The 17,846-nt window shown below is 43.6% G+C and overlaps 1 protein-coding gene across 3 annotated transcripts; it reads left to right on the plus strand.

The window, feature by feature from the left end:
• Positions 1 to 3,720: 3,720 nt before the first annotated feature.
• On the plus strand, positions 3,721 to 10,398 carry POLA3 (DNA primase POLA3). 3 transcript variants are annotated; one of them, XM_086778435.1, is made up of 18 exons: positions 3,721 to 3,787; positions 3,878 to 4,027; positions 4,130 to 4,243; positions 4,379 to 4,429; positions 4,797 to 4,972; positions 5,066 to 5,146; positions 5,256 to 5,367; positions 5,470 to 5,554; positions 5,675 to 5,726; positions 6,511 to 6,572; positions 6,673 to 6,794; positions 6,906 to 7,024; positions 7,131 to 7,199; positions 7,289 to 7,346; positions 7,494 to 7,567; positions 9,602 to 9,668; positions 9,779 to 9,858; positions 9,955 to 10,398. In XM_086778435.1, exons 2-18 carry the CDS (start codon positions 3,979 to 3,981, stop codon positions 10,021 to 10,023), a joined length of 1,440 nt encoding a protein of 479 aa, XP_086634561.1. In that variant the 5' UTR covers positions 3,721 to 3,787; positions 3,878 to 3,978; the 3' UTR covers positions 10,024 to 10,398. The 3 variants fall into 3 exon arrangements, 2 of the variants coding, with proteins under 2 accessions (XP_086634561.1, XP_086634562.1); XM_086778436.1 differs by having other exon boundaries at positions 3,740 to 4,027; positions 6,909 to 7,024; XR_015262644.1 differs by lacking the exon at positions 9,602 to 9,668 and having other exon boundaries at positions 3,740 to 4,027; positions 9,955 to 10,093.
• The last annotated feature ends 7,448 nt before the right edge of the window (positions 10,399 to 17,846 follow it).

Here is a 17,846-nt window from a genome sequence, read left to right on the forward strand (position 1 = left end):
ATCCACCTTGAGTGGCAATGCGCACCAGCCGGGCTTCCCCCACCTTAAATCCCCTGCACCCACATAAAATGTAGGGGGATGAAGACAAGCTAGGAGACCTTTAGTCTTATGAACCTTTTTAGCACAACCAATTCCTTGAGCATATGGGATATGGGACAAGCCCCTCTTGCCACGTTGGTCGAGTGTTGACCGCCAACACCCTCCCTCAACACGAAGGCCAGCTTGATGTCAACACGAAGGCCAGCTTGATGTCACCAACTTAACCAGTGGCACCACCGATAGCCAGCATCATTCTTCAAGACCGCCTAACCAACATTTCCCAGCACATTAGCTCACACAGCTCGCCAACTAGCATTGTCTAGAACGCCAGCTCACATAGCCCACCAACCATGGTATCCACTCGGCACACCAGTGCACACAGATGCAACCCATTTTTCTAAGGGAGCAACAAGTATTAATCCACTAGCCAACCGCCACACGAGGTAGCGCTCCAACATGGCTCTAATACCACTATTGGCCCCAACAGAAGAATCCGCCCTCAGTAGGGCGGTGCCCACCAACCAGGCTCCCCCCACCTCAAATCCCTTGTGCCCACATGAAATGTGGGGGGATGAAGATAAGGGAGGAGCCCTTCAGCCTTATGAATCTTTTTATGGCGACCAATTCCTTGAGCATATGGGATAGGGACAAGCCCCTCTTGCAACGTGGCAGTTGGTCGAGTGTTGATCGCGCCAATAGAGACATGGTGTGCCTCAATGCCAATAATGACATTCCAAAGCACTTTGGCAACCAATACATGGCGTATCATATAGCACCACAAGAATTACTGGTCCCATCAAGCTTATCCCCTCACCAAAAAAACATCCCAAATACATCACTGCCCTATCATTTTAGCCCCACATATAACGAATCTCTGACACAAAATGCAAATATCCTAACTACTTGTAGGTACTATCAACTTCTCCTTTAAATCCACAAGTTGTGGGTATATGCATGCCACGTGTAGTGGCTTTTTGTAATCATATCTTGTTGTAAAAAAATGGAGCTTTTATCCCTACGTAATTAGGTAAAAAAAGTTTTGTGAAGCTTTTCATTGTCTCATCTTTATCCTTGCCATCTTTTGTTAGAAATATAAGTCCAACTTGTCCCTTAGCCATAAATCAAATGTGCATAGGATGAAATGTGAGCCTAAGCTAGAGTCAAAGTGTGTAGCATCACTCCACATATCCATCCACATGTCAAGGGGCATCCCTAGCCTCAAGGGGCTGTGGATAAATCAATGGAGAAGAATATATGTGCACATCATCAGTGATGTTAGCATTGCACCTCCTCAAAGGCTAAATAAGTGTATGTAACTAGTTCATTTTAATGGGGTATCAGAGCTATTAGGTCTATTAGGACTCAATTAGGTATAATTAGTATCTAATTAATAGTTTAAATTCATATCCTACATTCTAGGCTATATTTTAGGAAGAACACACCGAACTTGGAGGGCTTCCCCACCACCTGTGCTAGGGTAAATTTCACTGAGCTTTCTCTCATGAAAGTTGTAGAGCTACTCAAGGCACTGAATCCTATCACTCCAATTTCTTAGATTTGCACACATACAGCCAGACATTGTGTTTATTCCCAAAATAAGTGTGTTTTTTGCAGGTGGGAAGTGTAGAGGTGTGTTCTCCTTCTATGCTTCACATTGATTCAATTCCTCTCAGCCAAAGTAGCACCCCTAGGTTCTCTACAAGCCCACAAAGCAGCTCCTTCAATGGTGGTCTACACGAGGAGAATGAGCTGATTTTCTCAGCACTTGTCAAGCTGCCAGAAATCGTCAAGTACTTAAAAAGTACTTTGTATGGTAATTATCTTCTTAATATTGGTGCTTAATCATATTCAAACAACATAACCATGATATGTGAAGCTTATCTAATTACTAAAGATTATTTTTTATTGATTAAGCCCTAATCCTTTCATAACTACCAAGCTTTCTTCCTCACTAGCTCCACTTTCTACACATAATTAATCACTTGGTTAATCTCTTGACAAAACCACTCAAAATTAAGTGATTGATTATTGAGAAGGGAAGTAAAATCTCTATAAAACTCCATTCTTACATGCCATAATCTTCACATAAGCTCATTTGCACTTAAAGCATTGAAGGTTGCCATATTTGTGAAGGGTTTTTAGACATTGCTTTGAGAATCCCCTAGTCATGGCATCAAAATCTCCTGACAAATTAATGGCATTGGTTTCCATACATGGCAAACCAAGGTTAAAGATTATCTAATGAAGAAAAATGTCTTGTTGGACCACCTCAAGTATAAGGGGGTGATGAAGCATCTACCATTACAGCCACCATTGCTACATTGCAAGCTAAGGATGAACAAGATTTTAGGCAATAAGAAGAATTGTGCAAGATGTGGAAGAACCAATCACCAAACCAAAGATTGCTACACCAACAACCCTTGTGTGCGTTATGGAAAGACCAACCATCCACCACACAAGTGCTATCTCAAGGACAAGAAGAAAGGTACAGAGAAGATCAACACTGTTGTAGAAGAAGAAAGTAACTTTGTAGAAGTTTGTGGCTTTGTTGGTCCTTGAGATGAAGATGACTCCTATGCTTTGTAAAGGATTTGTCATTGTTCACTTTTATATGGTCAAGCCTTTGTTTGTAGTCCATACCCTTGATTGTTTGTTAGAGAAGAGTACACACACCCTTTGTTGTTTTTAGAGGGGACTCTATCTCATTGTAATCAGGGAGAATTGTTGGTAGGCAAAACCTATTGTTAAGTGTCGTCATTGTATCCAAGTTTGGCTTAAGGGGGGTGTTAGAAATATAAGCTCAACTTGTCCCTTAGCCATAAATCAAATGTGCATAGGATAAAAGTTTAGCCTAAGCTAGAGTCAAAGTGTGTAGCATCACTCCACATGTCCATCCACATGTCAAGGGGCATTTCTAGCCTCAAGGGGTCATGGAGAAATCAATGGAGAAGAATACATGTGCACATCATCAGTGATGTAGCAGTGCACCTCGTCCCAAAAGGCTATATAAGCCTATGTAACTAGTTCATTTTAATGTAAGGCAGTCAAGTTGTTTTTCATATTATGAATGGCTCATTTGCATTCCCACCACTATTCTAACATCTTTATGTTGACACTATGGGTAAATTACAATAGGTTGCTGCAACAACAAGATGTTGCAACAACAACAATATCCTGTTCTATTCTATTCAAATAGAGAATATAGAGAATTCTTTATAGCCTTGTACTACTTGCCGCAATAACTCTCATAGTAAACTTTGTAAGACTTGCAATTTGTGAGCATAATTGTGGCAGCATGTGCAGTGCATTAATTCTGAGGGTTATCGTAGCATGCAACATGACAAGTATTTTGGACCAAACACAAAATTCTTTTACTAATGTATTAGCATCACACTGAGCCTCACAATGTCCCACTCATATTTTAGTGTTCTTCTTCTTATTATTCTCTCTCTCTCTCTCTCTTGTTTTTATGCTTTTCTTCTAAAATATTAATAAACTAGTGTAATTTAGTGTTCTTCTCTCTCTCTCTCTCTCTCACACACACACACTCTCTCTCTCTTTTGATGCTTTTCTTCTAAAATATTAATAAACTAGTATAATTTAGTATTAAACTAGTCTACTTGGGTGTTAACAAGACTTTGATACTCTCCCTCCTCCTACTTATCCTTCTCTTTGTACTTCTCTTCCTCCTTTAATTCTCCTCTTAGTTCTCTTTGTACTACTACTCTTCCTCTATAGCTAAGCAATTGTGGGTGATTTTTTAATTATAAAAATTCCATATAAAATAGCCCAACATTTTGTTTGGGAAAATAATAGCACGTAATTTTTTTCCGTGCAGATAGTTTCCCGCCAAATCCAACCTCTGCACAACTTCGATTCCCTGGTGAGCAGAGAGCTAAAGCAAGTGAAGGCATCCTGCTGAGAGCTCGAGAGTAAGCAATGGGTCAGGAGCGCGTTGATCCAATGGAGGAGGACCCTTCTCCTGGCCGTAAGTGCCCATAACCCTAAATACCTCTGAGACTCGGAGGATGACTATGATGCCCATCCATCTCCAGTTGATTGCCCATCTCAGATTTCTTTGTACTCGCAGAGCATGCCAATGGAAACCAGAACTCCGCTATAGACAGAGTGCAGATCGATGAGCGCCCTCCTCCTGAGCATGGCAGAGCCACATTCAGTCCGGATTACTTGAAACTTTACTACAGTAAGCAAAGAAAAAGGAAAAACGAACCCTAAATTTCTTACTTAAGCCCACAACCCTTTTTCCCAAGCTAAGATCCTTGCGTTCTCTGTTTTTGTGTGTGTGTGTGTGCGCGCGCGCACGCGCACGCGCACGCAGGTAGGCTGTTTCCGTTTGCCGACATGTGCAAATGGCTCTCTTATGGCAATGGTGAGTTCTTGCTTTCAGGTTAATTTGATGTGTCCGTACAAGTCCAGGCTTTTGTGCATTTGTCTGTACAAAGCAGAGTGAAAGACGCCCTCCTTCATGTGCTTAGGATCCTGGCATGCCATGATGCCACTTTCTGATGAATTGGGCTGCTAACTTTCCGGTGAATTGATTTGCTAACCATCAGAATATTTAAGGTGTAACTGGAATCATGCACATTTTCTGTTTGAAGCACTGTACCACCCTCCCCGGCATTTGCCTCCCTTTCTGCCATGCATACATTGGCCACACCATCTGATTGCAGGGGTAGAACCCACTGGTGGTGTTTTACGGCCATTTTTTGAACTATAGGCCTGTATGTGGTTAACAGATGCAAAGCATCCAGGATGTGACCCTTCATTTATTGGTCGAAGGGAGTTCTCCTTCACACTGGAACATGACATCTACATTCGGTACTTGTCGTTTCATGATGCAACTGAGATGGAATCATCAATCCGAGAAAAATGCCCTTACAAGATAGACATTGGAGCAGTTTACAATGTAGATGTGAGTGAATTTTCGATGTTTTTAGTTTTAAATCTTGTAAGCTCTCATCATGCAGAGACTTGTGCTAAGTTTGTTTTGCATTTTGCTACACAGCCTGCCAAGAGGACTGCATACTCCAGTGCTAGCTCAGAGAAAGTCTTTGCACCTGTCGAAAGGGAGCTTGTCTTTGATGTTGTAGGTTCCTACACAAGTAGTTGAGCATCATCAAGTCTCAGGATGGCATAGTTATTCTTGCTGTTGTTCTACATTTACTAGGTTTCTCACTTGTGTATCTCTTTTACAGGACATGACTGACTATGATGATATCAGATATTGCTGCACAGGGGCGGACATATGTCTCAGGTGTTGGCCACTCATGACAGTTGCAATCAAAGTGGTTGACACTGCTTTAAGGGGTTGGCTCGTCTTGCACTACTAGTTTACATGCATGCAACCTACTAGATCACAGCTTGTGGCTTGATTTCTGAGTCGGATGTAGTTCTCACTTGTACTTGCAGAGGATTTCGGTTTTGAGCACCTCCTTTGGGTTTACAGTGGAAGGCGTGGTGTCCATTGTTGGGTTTGTGACACCAGAGCTCGAAGGTGGATTGATTTTAAGAGACAAACATTTGCAAGTCTAGTTCATGTATAGGCAAATTTACATCAATTACACGTCCAATAACAGCACTTTTTTTGGGGTGCTTACTCTGATGTCTTACACAGGCTAACTAACGAACAGAGGGCATCTATAGCAGAATACTTTCGTGTCTACAAGGTTAGTACTGGGTTTGAAACAGTATTCTTGCCAAGCTCCTTTCATCCTGGGAATCTTTGAACAACGCTGATATCCAGTAGCTCTGTGTGTAAAATACATATGGCTGATTTCCCTTGGAATTGGACAAACAAGGGATAGGACATGCAACAATGGAATGGGCAACAAGCTAGTCACAACCCATGTTAGCTCATTTTGTAGTAAAGAATGCACTCTTCTTCTGAGGAAAGACACTTACAGACGTGAAAGTCAAGAACCACAATAATGTGCCACCCTACTAGTTAAGACAGTGGACATGGGACATGGCATAAGACAGCCCCCACGAGTGAGCTACTTGATTGGTTGGATTGGACGGTTTGCACTGTCATTAGGAGAACCATGCGTCAAAGCATATGAAAGCACATAAAAGCATAAAGAAAATAACACAAGAAAAAGCATTGTGTGCAATCTCTAACACCACCCCCCCGCGTGCGGCACGCTGACGTGAGTGGCTCTGTGATTTTTGATGTCCATGGTAGCCATGGTCCTTATTTCAGAGATGATGAAGCTTTGAGGAGCTGGATGGTTTTGCTAAGGCATATGAAGTCTTTGTCCACAGGCATGTAGCGTAGTCGTAAAAGCATTCGAGTCTGTCTGGAGCTAGCAACACCCGCTGGATGTGTTGTCTATCACTAATAATATATATATATATATATATGTATATATAATCTTGCGCTTTCAGAGATAAAAAAGCATATGAAGTCTTTGTTGTATGACACCTATTGTGAATGCTACTCTGTGTAAGCAGGGAAGTGAGAATAACTCCAAAAAGGTCTCTTTGAGTGGAGCTGCTCTACACCCATCTTTATCGTAAGGCTCTTTATTGCCTATGTATTCATGCTTTTCCCCTTTTGGGACACCTTTTACTTGGTACTTATAAACAGTCTATGTTTTCTCTGTTCCTCTATAGGAGAGCTTACACTGAAGTGTTGAAGCCATATTTTGAAGAGCAGATTCTCATCAACCAGAACCTCTTGCAGTTTGAGGAAAGATATGAGAAGCTACTGGAAATGATACCGGATGATGGAAATTGTAAACTTCTCATGATTTAGTCATTGATCTGTTATTGTCTTAGTGTCCTTAATCCAGTATGCGAAGTACCCTGTTCTAGTAAAGTAAAGAGAATTTTGGATCCGTTAACAGCAGTTGCTGCACAAGCACGTGACCGCTGGCAGACCAGTAGACGATCCTCTTCTGAGAGTGATATCAATGCAGCTCGGTGGAAGCAGCTGAAGCATTTACTTGAATCTGGAAAGCACAAGGTATGCACTCTTTTGGTACGGATCTATTGTTGTTACATTTGCAAGTCAAACTGGGTGTGAGTGAGCCGATAATTTGAACCTTCGTAAACTCCCTTGGCCTTTCCAGGGCTCAGCTTTGCGAAGGTCTATGGAGGAGATTATATTTTCATACACATACCCTCGCTTGGATTTGGAGGTTACTCTCAAGACGTTGCCATTCTAAGTTGCATGCTAGAAGTCTGCCATAATCAAGAGTTTTCATGAGGTTTTGATTTTGCATTTCAGGTTTCTAAGCATATGAACCATTTGCTCAAGGCACCCTTCTGTGTGCATCCCAAAACAGGTGCATTTTGTTCTGTTTGGCAGACAAAAAGCTGTTCAACATGCAGCAATCACGGCTCTTGTCTTTGTGAGCATGATACAAAGCTGCTTCACTTACTGCTGTATTCGTTTCGTATGTGCCTGACCATCTAAATTTGGTAAATGACAGGTCGAGTTTGCCTGCCAATTGATCCTGAGGAATGTGACAGTTTTGACCCCACAGCAGTACCTACTGTTGCAGATGTATTCTTCTTCAAAGAGTTTTCCCTTGTCATTTATTGCTTTTAGGACATCACTAAGCTGAACTTACTTGATTTGATTGAAATGCTTTCTATGGTAGCTCTGAAAAATGTGCTATTTGAGGTCCAGTTAGTTTTAGGTCTCCAAGAGAAGAAGAGACATTGGTGGAGGGTTTATGTGCATGGAAACCCACAATATGGACCATTTGCTATTAGATCAAAGGAAGGGGGCTCTTTAGCTCCTCTATCGTAAATATTATTGTGGTTGGATTGCAACCTCAATCTTGGTGATCGCTCTCCTAGCCCCCCCAAGGCACTTCTTGGGCCTCTCTTGGGGCTAGCCTGAATTGATCTTATTGCAGAAAGACTGAGCTGGTCTAGCAGCCAAAGGAGACCAAGAGGAGTGTGAGTGCTAGCCACTCGGCATTACAACCTTTGTTCATACAGGACAACACTTACCAAGGACAACATAATTTGGCATTACAACCTTTGTCCATACAGGACAGCACTTACCAAGGACAACATAATTTGTGTTTGGTTGCAATCTAGATATGATAACATGTATTGTGCCATTATTGGGAGCTCTTCCCACTGCCCATGCCCTCTTACTTCAACTTCTCACTGCAAAAGGAATGAGTGGTTAATGGTGTGAGCCTTAATAATGCTAGTGCTTATTTTCTAGCTGCTAGTGTCCACCTGCACAACTGCCCTTAGCCCATGAGATGAGTTTGATGGAGAAAGGCCTTGTTTGTTTGGGACTCTCTGCTTGCCATGAGGATGAAGTATGGGCTGAGGGATGCCTTATTCCTCCACGAAAAGGGATTTGGCAAGCCAAATGTCCCTTTAGTGTTAGATTTGGCATTGACTGGGTAGATTTGTGAATGCCACCACTTGGTGGAAGGTGGCATTAGAACAAGAAAATAAAAAGGGAGGTCCGTTAAGTGTACACGTGGACTTACGTATACAATCCCCCTTAATGCCATCACAAGGCTTTAAACTAAGTCGAGGGTAGTTACCAAAGGAAACATCCAAGGAAGCGAAGAAGCGAAAAGCTTAAGCCTCAACCACAAAGAGCCTAAGGCACAATTCCCAAAGGCTGCAATAGCTTGTGAAAAGGCTAAAGGACCAGAACTAGAAGTCTAAAAGAAGAAAACCTCAAAGAGCACACAGAAGCACAATGCACGATAAGTTGTGCACTGCAATGGCAGAGTCGGGGCACGTCGTCTCAACCACTTTTCATAAGTTCTCTTAGATGTTGGAATCGGGAGGTATGCAATTTCCTTGACAAGTATAGTATTGGTTTTAGCATTTTGCTGAACTTTTGATGATTATGGACACTGTTATGTACCTGAGGCTACCCCTGGGGGGTTGAATTGTTAGCCTGGTGGTTAGGTTGGCTAATATGTGGGTTAGGAGGCCCAAAAAATTAGTAAAAGCAGGCTGATTATAAAGCCTAAGGCTTATAAGTGAGTTATGAGTTAATAACCCTGAGCTAGCCAGTGGAACCCTAATTTGGATTAATCTTTTTTGTGTCCTGCATCTAGGTGATCTTGGAAGGATTCTGTTGTGAGATTCTGTTGCGTGACTCTTGACACACAGCCCATCAATTGGATGTGCAAGATGATGACGCCAATTTGGAGGTGTTTTTATGTTCAATAGTAGGGCTGACCAGCCCATGTAAAATTGACATTTTGTGCAATGGTGTCGCAAGCGGCTGCCAGATAAGCTGAACAACCAAAGAATAAGAATGTCATAGAAACCCAAGCTGATTTTGCAGTAGAGTTTTTGTCAAGAGTGTAGTTGCTTCCTCTTGCTATCCTGCCTGACTCTTTTGCCAACATACCGCTGTGTTTGTTCGCTGTTAACTGGTTGGAGTGGCCGCTAGAATTCTGCTAAATATGGCGAACAAAAACCAAGAGTGCTTGTGCTAAAAGGCAAATGATACCTGTTGTTTCCCTTTGAAGTGAAATCATATAGTAAATGTAGAAGTAAGATTTTGATAGCACAGACACTGCATGTCTTAAAACAATTTGTGCAGCTCATGGAAGAGCTTAATAGAGGAGAGGCTCCTTCACAGGACTCTAGGCTGAACTCCAAGGACAGGGGTACTCTCTCTCTCTCTGTGTGTGTGTGTGTGTGTCTTGGTTATGTGTGTTTGCCTTGTTCTCTTGCATGAGTGCATGGCTCTTGGATGTTAATCTGTGACTTTCTGCAGATCTCAGTAGGACGTCACTTCTGAAATCAGTAGAGCAGTTCCGGTCTCATTTTCTCAATCCTCTCTTGAAATCCTGCAAAGTAAGGGCTCTCAGCACAATGCTTTTGCAAATGTAAGTGTAATTACAACTGTCAATGTTGGCAGTTAAAGTTTACAAAAACAATCTTTTGGGGCAGGTGGAGGTGGAAAGTGCATATAACGAGAAAATTCAGAAGTCGGCTTCACAAACAACACTGGATTGGTAAATGAAGATGCATTGTAACATACTCCTTACAGGGATATGGGGGAGTAGTCCAGTGGTAGAGTGTTTGAGCTCTCTCTCTCAGGTGCCAGGTTCAATCCCCAATGGACTCACCCGCGCCCCTCTGGCGGGATTAGGTATAAAACCTATGCAAAAAAAAACACATTCTCCATATAGAGTCAACTGAGCAGATTGGCCAGCATGGTGTGCAAAACAAGCCTTTCAGATGAACAGATGGATGGCAATAGTTGAAGAGTATTAATCCATTTAATGTTTCTACAAACACTTGTCTCTACATGGCGTGTCTGCCTCTGTCTCAAATGGAAGACAATCCTGACCCTCCGGTTTTTACCTTTGTGAAAAATGAAGAACTTCAAATATCTTTGAGACATTGCTTTCAATCATCATGGTTTTCTAGCCTAGCTGAAGTTTTGTTTTGGGTCAGTTAATTAATTAGTCGTTGGGTTTCTCTCTCTCTCTCTCTCTCTCTCTCTCTTACTCTCTTAGTGTGAGGGTGCCAAAAGAGAGGTCTTTCTGTTTGTGCCCGCCACCGGAGGAGTTTACCGCGATGATTCAGCGGTTCAACTTTCAGCTCTTAGCTCTCTTAGGATGTTACTATTTTCATTCTTTCTTTCAGATTTGTTATGATAAGACATCATCATCATCAGTTGTACCTTGTTTTGGTCTCATGGGCCATTTCGGCCTTTAGGAGACGTTAATCTCTCTCTCTCTCTCTCTCTCTCTCTCTCTCTCTCTCTCTTTCTCGGGATATGGTTTATGTAGTACATAGAGACGCAGATGCATGATATATGTGGATTAGAGTTCGCACAAAGAGGCTACAGGACATATACATTGCCGTATGCTATTTTCCTCCTGTCTACTCGAGATATGCACAGCAGGGTGAGTCACCTTATTTGCCATTGAATGAGGACATCATACGCTTTGCTAACTTGGGAGACATTCTTTTGTTGGGGGACTTCAATGCTTGTACGGGCAATGAGCAATCAACACTTTATGACATAGAGGAGCCTTTATATAGAGAGCTTGAAGTGGATGAGGTGGGCATACAGAGGACATCATAGGATATGGGTGAGATCACAGAGTATGGGACACGTCTCTTGGCTTTGGGGAGTGTTCATGGGTTGCTTATTTATAATGGTTTGTCGCGATGGCCCGGTTCGGGTGCTTTTACATGTTGGAATAACACGAAGGGCGCTAGTACAGTGGACTACTTGATGGGATCCCCTACTTTTATGCCAGATATCTAGAGTTTCTATATTTTTGACCGGCCGATTGGGATGGCGGCAGATCATGCATACTTATGCTTCGTAGTGGTATGCAAGAACCAAAGACGGTTATCACCATTATCTCTCTCGCCACCCTAGATACCATTTTACACAAGAGACTACTAGAGTTTATTGCGGTGCAGTCTATGATGGCCTTTTCACTCTTGACCCAGATAGCCCTTTAGAGGAGCTTACGAGAGGCTTTACAAAGGTACTACATACCTCGACAGCATATGCTTTCCCATATACTATAGCTGCCTGTAAGCCCTTGAGCAGAACTATTTCGCAGAATAGTTGGTATGATGACGAATGCTGAGAGACCCGAGCTCAGCTACAGAGAGATGTCGCCCTTGGGGCACGCACACAGACAAGCCAGGACGCTCTTTCGACGCTTTGTACGAAAGAAGAAGCGGGATTACCTGGCAAAGCTCGAGGTAGAGTTGTACCAATTATTCTTGAGTCAGGACAGTAAGAGGGCTTGGAAAATGTTCCAGGAGAGGCAGCCACCTACCCGGATCACGGCACCTGAGACTTGGCACAAGTATGCGATGTCCCTATATGATGTACCTGGACAACCTCCCATTCCACGCTCGCCATCACCTTGATCGGGGACCATTGCATTTTCTTCACTTTGCAGATGGTGCTGGATGCGATTGATAGACTACACATAGGGAGGGCGCAAGATCATGAAGGTCTAGTAGCTGAACATTTCTCATATGCACGGGATACTCTGGTTCCGATCCTTGTATACATGTTTAATAGAGCTACGTGTGAAGGTTTCCCAGTTAGTTGGACAGATAACACTATTGTGCCGTTGCTTAAGAGCAGGGATCCCATGATGCCCAGTAACTATCGCACGGTCATGATTGGCCATTATCTGGCTAAGGTATACGGATCCATCTTGGAGCATGAGATGAGCCGGTGGGTAGAGAGGCAGGGACAGAGAGCAATTGGACAGGTTGGTTTTAGGAGGGGATACACCACACTGGATCATATAATCACCCTCAGAGCTCTTATTGAGGAGGGATGAGCACGAGGACGGAGGATATATTGTTGTTTTGTGGACTTCCGCAAAGCATTTGATACGGTACCACGTGCCAAGCTTACGAGGAGACTACAGGATATTGGTGTCCCTGAGGAGATGCAGTGGGGAGTATACACTTTGTATGAGTCAGTGAGATAGGCAGAGTACGTGCCCTAGGGGGCTTGTCGGATGCATTGAACAGTACTATTGGGGTGAAGCAGGGCTGCCCACTTTCACCCACGCTCTTTGGGCTATACGTTGATGAGGTCTTAGACTATGTGGATAGATTGGGTGGCGAGCCTAGCTGGGGTGTTGATACCCATCCTACTATATGCAGATGACATTGTGCTTATCTTAGACACTCCTGAGGGACTACAGAGACACTTGGATGCATTGTAGTCTTTTTGTGTGGACAAAGATCTCATAGTGAACCTTAGTAAAACCAAGGTTATGACATTTAATACCACACAAGCATGGGTGACTAGAACACAGACGTAGTTTACGTTTAGAGGAGAGCCAGTTGAGTATGTCAGATCGTATGTGTACCTGGGGGTGACCTTCAGAGGGCCGCGGTTTTCTATGAGGGAGGCAATAGAGGCTAGACTAGCACGAGGATTTGCAGCTTTGGGGGCACTTGAGAGACTCTGCGTATACATACAGTTTCAGGAGCCACGCACGAAACTATGGCTATTTGACACTCTGGCTACATCGACACTTCTCTATGGAGTAGAGATATGGGGGCCTAGTCTTTTCCATAAGAGGAGGGAGCCATTGGCAGGACAGGACGGACGAGAGAGAGACTATTACGATGATGGCAGCATATGGAGAGGCCATTAGTGATGATTGCACGCATGATTCGGAGCAAGTCATCTGTACCACATGAGATCATCAGGGCAGAGATGGGGGTTGCCCCAGTGGTTACTGAGACTTTGTTTCGTGCAGTTACTTTCCTCCATAGAATATGGGAGCTCCCTCAGCAGAAATACCTTCGCTTAGCACTCACTTCCTCCAAACAGCTTGCAGATGAGGGAGACACCCAGTGTTGGTATGCCCAGATGCGCACATGGCTGGCCTTGCATGGCATGAGTATTGATGCACTCCTGCCTTTTGCTTACAGCTTGGATTGCTCGTTCTTAGATCTCAGCCGTTCAGAGCTGAATCGAGTGATCATGATGGACATTGTGAGACTAGATATAGAGAGGACATGGGTCAGGCCCCTGCAGTCGTTGGGCACGAAAATGACACACTACCATAGTCATTTTCTACACCTCTCTTCGGACGGGTTTATTATACACCATGCTTACATGGACACACCTCTCACATGGTGTTTAGAGTGCTATTGGACAGATTCACACCTCTTCACACCGACTGAGGATAGAGACAGGTCGATATGAGGATATATCACTAGAGGACCGCATATGCTAGCTTTGCCATCAGGAGGTAGCGTCGGAGGAACACTATATATGTCGTTGTCATGTCTACTATGAGATCCGAGAGGGAGGTACCACTGCATGTTCTGTGAAGGCTTTGGACCTTTGCGTCGGATCATGGACTTTGAGGACCAAAGGTGCTTAGGGCTCTTCATGGCTCTTCATACTTGAGCTTAGACGCCACAGAGAGAGCCTATTGAGGGACAGGAGGGCAGTGGGACCAGAGCCGCCCAGACAGAGAGCCCTCAGATCTTTTCAGAGCCAGCACTGTAACCCCACCAACCTCTACTCCCCCATCTACAGGCCTACTTGGCAAACCACCCTCCAAAGGAGTCACCTTGGGCAGAGCCATTGCCATCTATAGAGCGAGACGCCCACGACCACGAGGATTGCGTCCACGACTCCCTCACTATCGGCAGATTCGAGCCATCATTGCTCGCAAGCGGAGTTTACCGCTCGCGACGATTCAGCGGTTCAACTTTCAGCTCTTAGCTCTCTTAGTATGTTACTATTTTCATTCTTTCTTTTCAGATTTGTTATGATGAGACATCATCATCATCAATTGTACCTTGTTTTGGTCTCATGGGCCATTTCGGCCTTTAGGAGACCTTAATATATCTTTCTTTCTTGAGGAGGGAGAGGGCGAGGGTTGGTTTGGTGGGCGGATTGGTGCAGGAGGGGGTGCATTAGAGAAGCGGTGTAGGGAGGACTTGGTTGCCCTGGTGAAATATAGCAAGTTTTTTTTAAAGTGTAATTTTTGATTGATTTTGCTACAGAAATCCTAAAACTATGGTTGGACACTGGACACCCTTTTTGTGTAGAATGTTTAGTTTGGGTAAGGACTTTGTCAGAATCCAAGGATTTTGTAATATAAGAGGGACTTGTTACTCCAATTCATGAGAGAGAAGAGAGAATCACCTTGGAGAGGACTCACGGAGAGAGTAATGTACTAAATAGTGGGCATATTTTCATGTTGCTAATGAGAAGGTTCTTGTGAAGAGAAGATCATAACTTACGGTTATAATTGTCTGATGTTGCTTAAGTTGGAAGTAGAGGTTAGACTATGTGCTCTGGAATGGATGATTGTCTCTACTTAATGGATTTTGACTATATGTGCAATAAGTTCTATTTATGTGATGTCTCGCGTGTAACTGTGTATAAAGTGTGTGTACCTTAATATTATGAGCTCATCTTCGACACCAGTTGTTGGTTCTCCATTTGTAATTCTTGACATATGATCGGCTAACACATGTTGTGTCCCTTTTCTTACCGTAACTATAAAGTCGAATTCCAACAATAATAGCAACCATCGTGTGATTCTTCTTGTGGTGCAAGGCTTATTCACTAAGCACAATAAGGCTTTATGGTCCACAAAGAATACGAATTTGTTGGCCAATAGGTAATGTCGATACTTCTTGACAGCGTAAACCATGGCCAATCCTTCTCTCTCTATGGTGGTGTAGTTCACCTCTGCATCATTTAATCGACGCGACTAGTGAAGCAAACTGGATAGTCCAATTTGTATTCACTGGGCTGGGCTAGTATGTATCCAATAACAAAGTTTAATGCATCAATATGCACATGAAATATGAGGTCCCAATTGGGAGGTCGTAGAATTGGCGCGCTAACCAATGCCTGCTTTTCAGTCAATCATATGCTTCTTGGCATTCCTTAGTCCATTCAAAGACAATGAGTAGCTTGTACAATGGCCTGGCAATTTCAGCATAGAAAATTATGAAGCGGTAATACCCCTTGTGGCCCATAAATCTTTGCACACCTTTGTAATTAGTGAGCGCGGTGGCAGCTCCAATATCAACTTGACCTTGCTATCATCCGTGGATTTACCATTCTTTGAGACAATGTGTCCCGATATCACACCATGTTTGACCCAAAATTGGCACTTTAAAGGATTCAAGGATATACGATATAATCGACATTGCTCGAATACCTTCCTTAAGCAAGCCAGATGGTCCGCCCATTGAGAGTGTGCACACAGATTATCAATGAATACTTCCAACCACTTCTACAAGTAGTCTTTGAAGGATGTGCACATCAATCGGAATGTTGCTGGGGTATTGGTGAGACCGAAGGGCATAACCTTGTATGCAAATGTCTCCCACATTGTATTGAAAGCTATCTTGTGTTGGTCTTCTAGTGCTATGGACACCTGATTGTAGCCGGAGAATCCATCCAAGAAGTTGTAAGCTACTTCACCAGCCACTCTCTCCAAAACATGTTCCGTATAGGGTAATGGTGGATAATGGTCTTTCCTAGTAGCTGCGTTGACCCTTCATCTCCTTGTAGTTCCAGGCAAAACAGTCCTTAAATTCCTTGTTGCCTGTCAGTCGGACCGCTTTCTGTTCGTCATCACAACAGTGTAGGTTTTGAAGTGGTTGGGTACTGAGAGCAAGTCTGGTTTATCCTCATTTTCATTTTTTGTTTTAGCCATGATCTTTCTAGCCTCACATTCAGCTTTTGCCAAAGCTTTGTTCCGTTTTCAACACCTAGCTTTCGCAAGCTTAGGTGTTTCTGGCTCTTGAAGGGTGACTCTCTCCTTGTGTTTTCCCTCCAATGATATCTTACTCAATTCCTCACCCCAATCCTTGGAAAACTCATCATGTACCTTAGTGGCCTCAAGGTATCTCAGCCACTGGGCATCCGTGGGTTTTCTTCGTGATAGGACATTTCGTCGGGCAATATATCGTTTCTGTTTTTGCCATCTTCTGAGGGCGTTGACCATTGGTGTGGCCTTGTGTTATGGTCCCTTCTATGCTAGAGGTCTCCTCTTCTGATTCCTCATCAATGGTTTGCCAATTAACCATACAGATAGAGGTTGCAAGGGACAGTTCCAGATTCCACATATTGGGTCCCCCTGGGTTACATCACATCTATGGTAGTTAGCACATGCATCCAGTTTTCACTAAAGTCCGAAGGAGGAAGTGATGCATATATTTCCGTTTCCTCTTTCTTGGAATTTTGCACCGTGGGCTGGAATATTTCTCTACAGATGTGGTCCGCTCCATTGTGACTGAATGATTACCGAATTGCCCTTCCATGGGGTGTGCTTTCCATGTTCTCAGATCATCTTTAAAATTTGTGAACCCCTACGCACATACACGTGATCTAATGCCCAATCATGCACCAATTTGGATTCCCTCATGAAGGGTCTCCCCAATATTATGTCATATGAGTCAGGTTGGTGGCGCAGGAAGTCCATTACCACAAATGTGTGATGGTAGCGAAACGTAAAAAGTTTGAGTTTCACATTCTCCAGAAGTCCAATGGGCCTTGAAGATGTTCTGTCAGCCATTTTAACGATTAGATCTGCCTTTTTTAGATTGGGTTTTCCCCAGTTCTCCTAGTAACATTTTATGATGATGCTAACCCCTCCCCATCATCCAGGATAGCCAGTGCCTGTTACCTGCTATGATGAATCGAGATTATAGCATTTGTGTCGTCGCTTTCGTAATAACGTCCCAGTTGATTAACTAGTATCTAACGACTTGGGTTTTCCTTGCGTGTCTTAGGGATCTTTCTGCCACCAGAGGTGGCAGAACCTCCTCTATAGTATCGTCTGGCTTTAATCCGCCTTCTACCCATTCCTTTATGTCTGTCCATAGGGTTGGTGAGCTGCATAACAGTTGCCCCAGTGGCATTTGTAAGCATGGAGAGTACAGCCCCGCGAGACTTCCTATGTCTCTGGGTTCTCTCTAGAGATTGAGGGTTCTCCCCAGGTGTGAGTCTCATATTCATCCCTAGGGAAGGAATGGATGGACTCACCCAACACATTTTCCTCAAACATTCTGGACATTGTGTTTGCTTGAGATCCCTCTTCTGTTTCTTCTGGAACTGGAGTAGGTACGTTCAATTCCCTTTCTCTTGTTGGCTCGTTTTGTGGATACTTTATATCTCTGACCTAGTTAGCCCTTAGCTTTTGGCTTCCTAAAGCCATTGGCATTCTTCTACTAAGGCCCTAGCATATGCGAGCTTTCTTATCTCCTCATCGGCATTGGGGTACTCACCGACTCCTTTAGGGGTTGATGGTCACTCCCTTTGCTCCTCTAGGTCCGACCCTTTGTTGTTGATC

The sequence above is a fragment of the Cibotium barometz genome, chromosome 39 (assembly GCF_041138505.1).
Source record: "Cibotium barometz isolate CiBa-2024 chromosome 39, ASM4113850v1, whole genome shotgun sequence".
Taxonomy (NCBI): domain Eukaryota; kingdom Viridiplantae; phylum Streptophyta; class Polypodiopsida; order Cyatheales; family Cibotiaceae; genus Cibotium; species Cibotium barometz.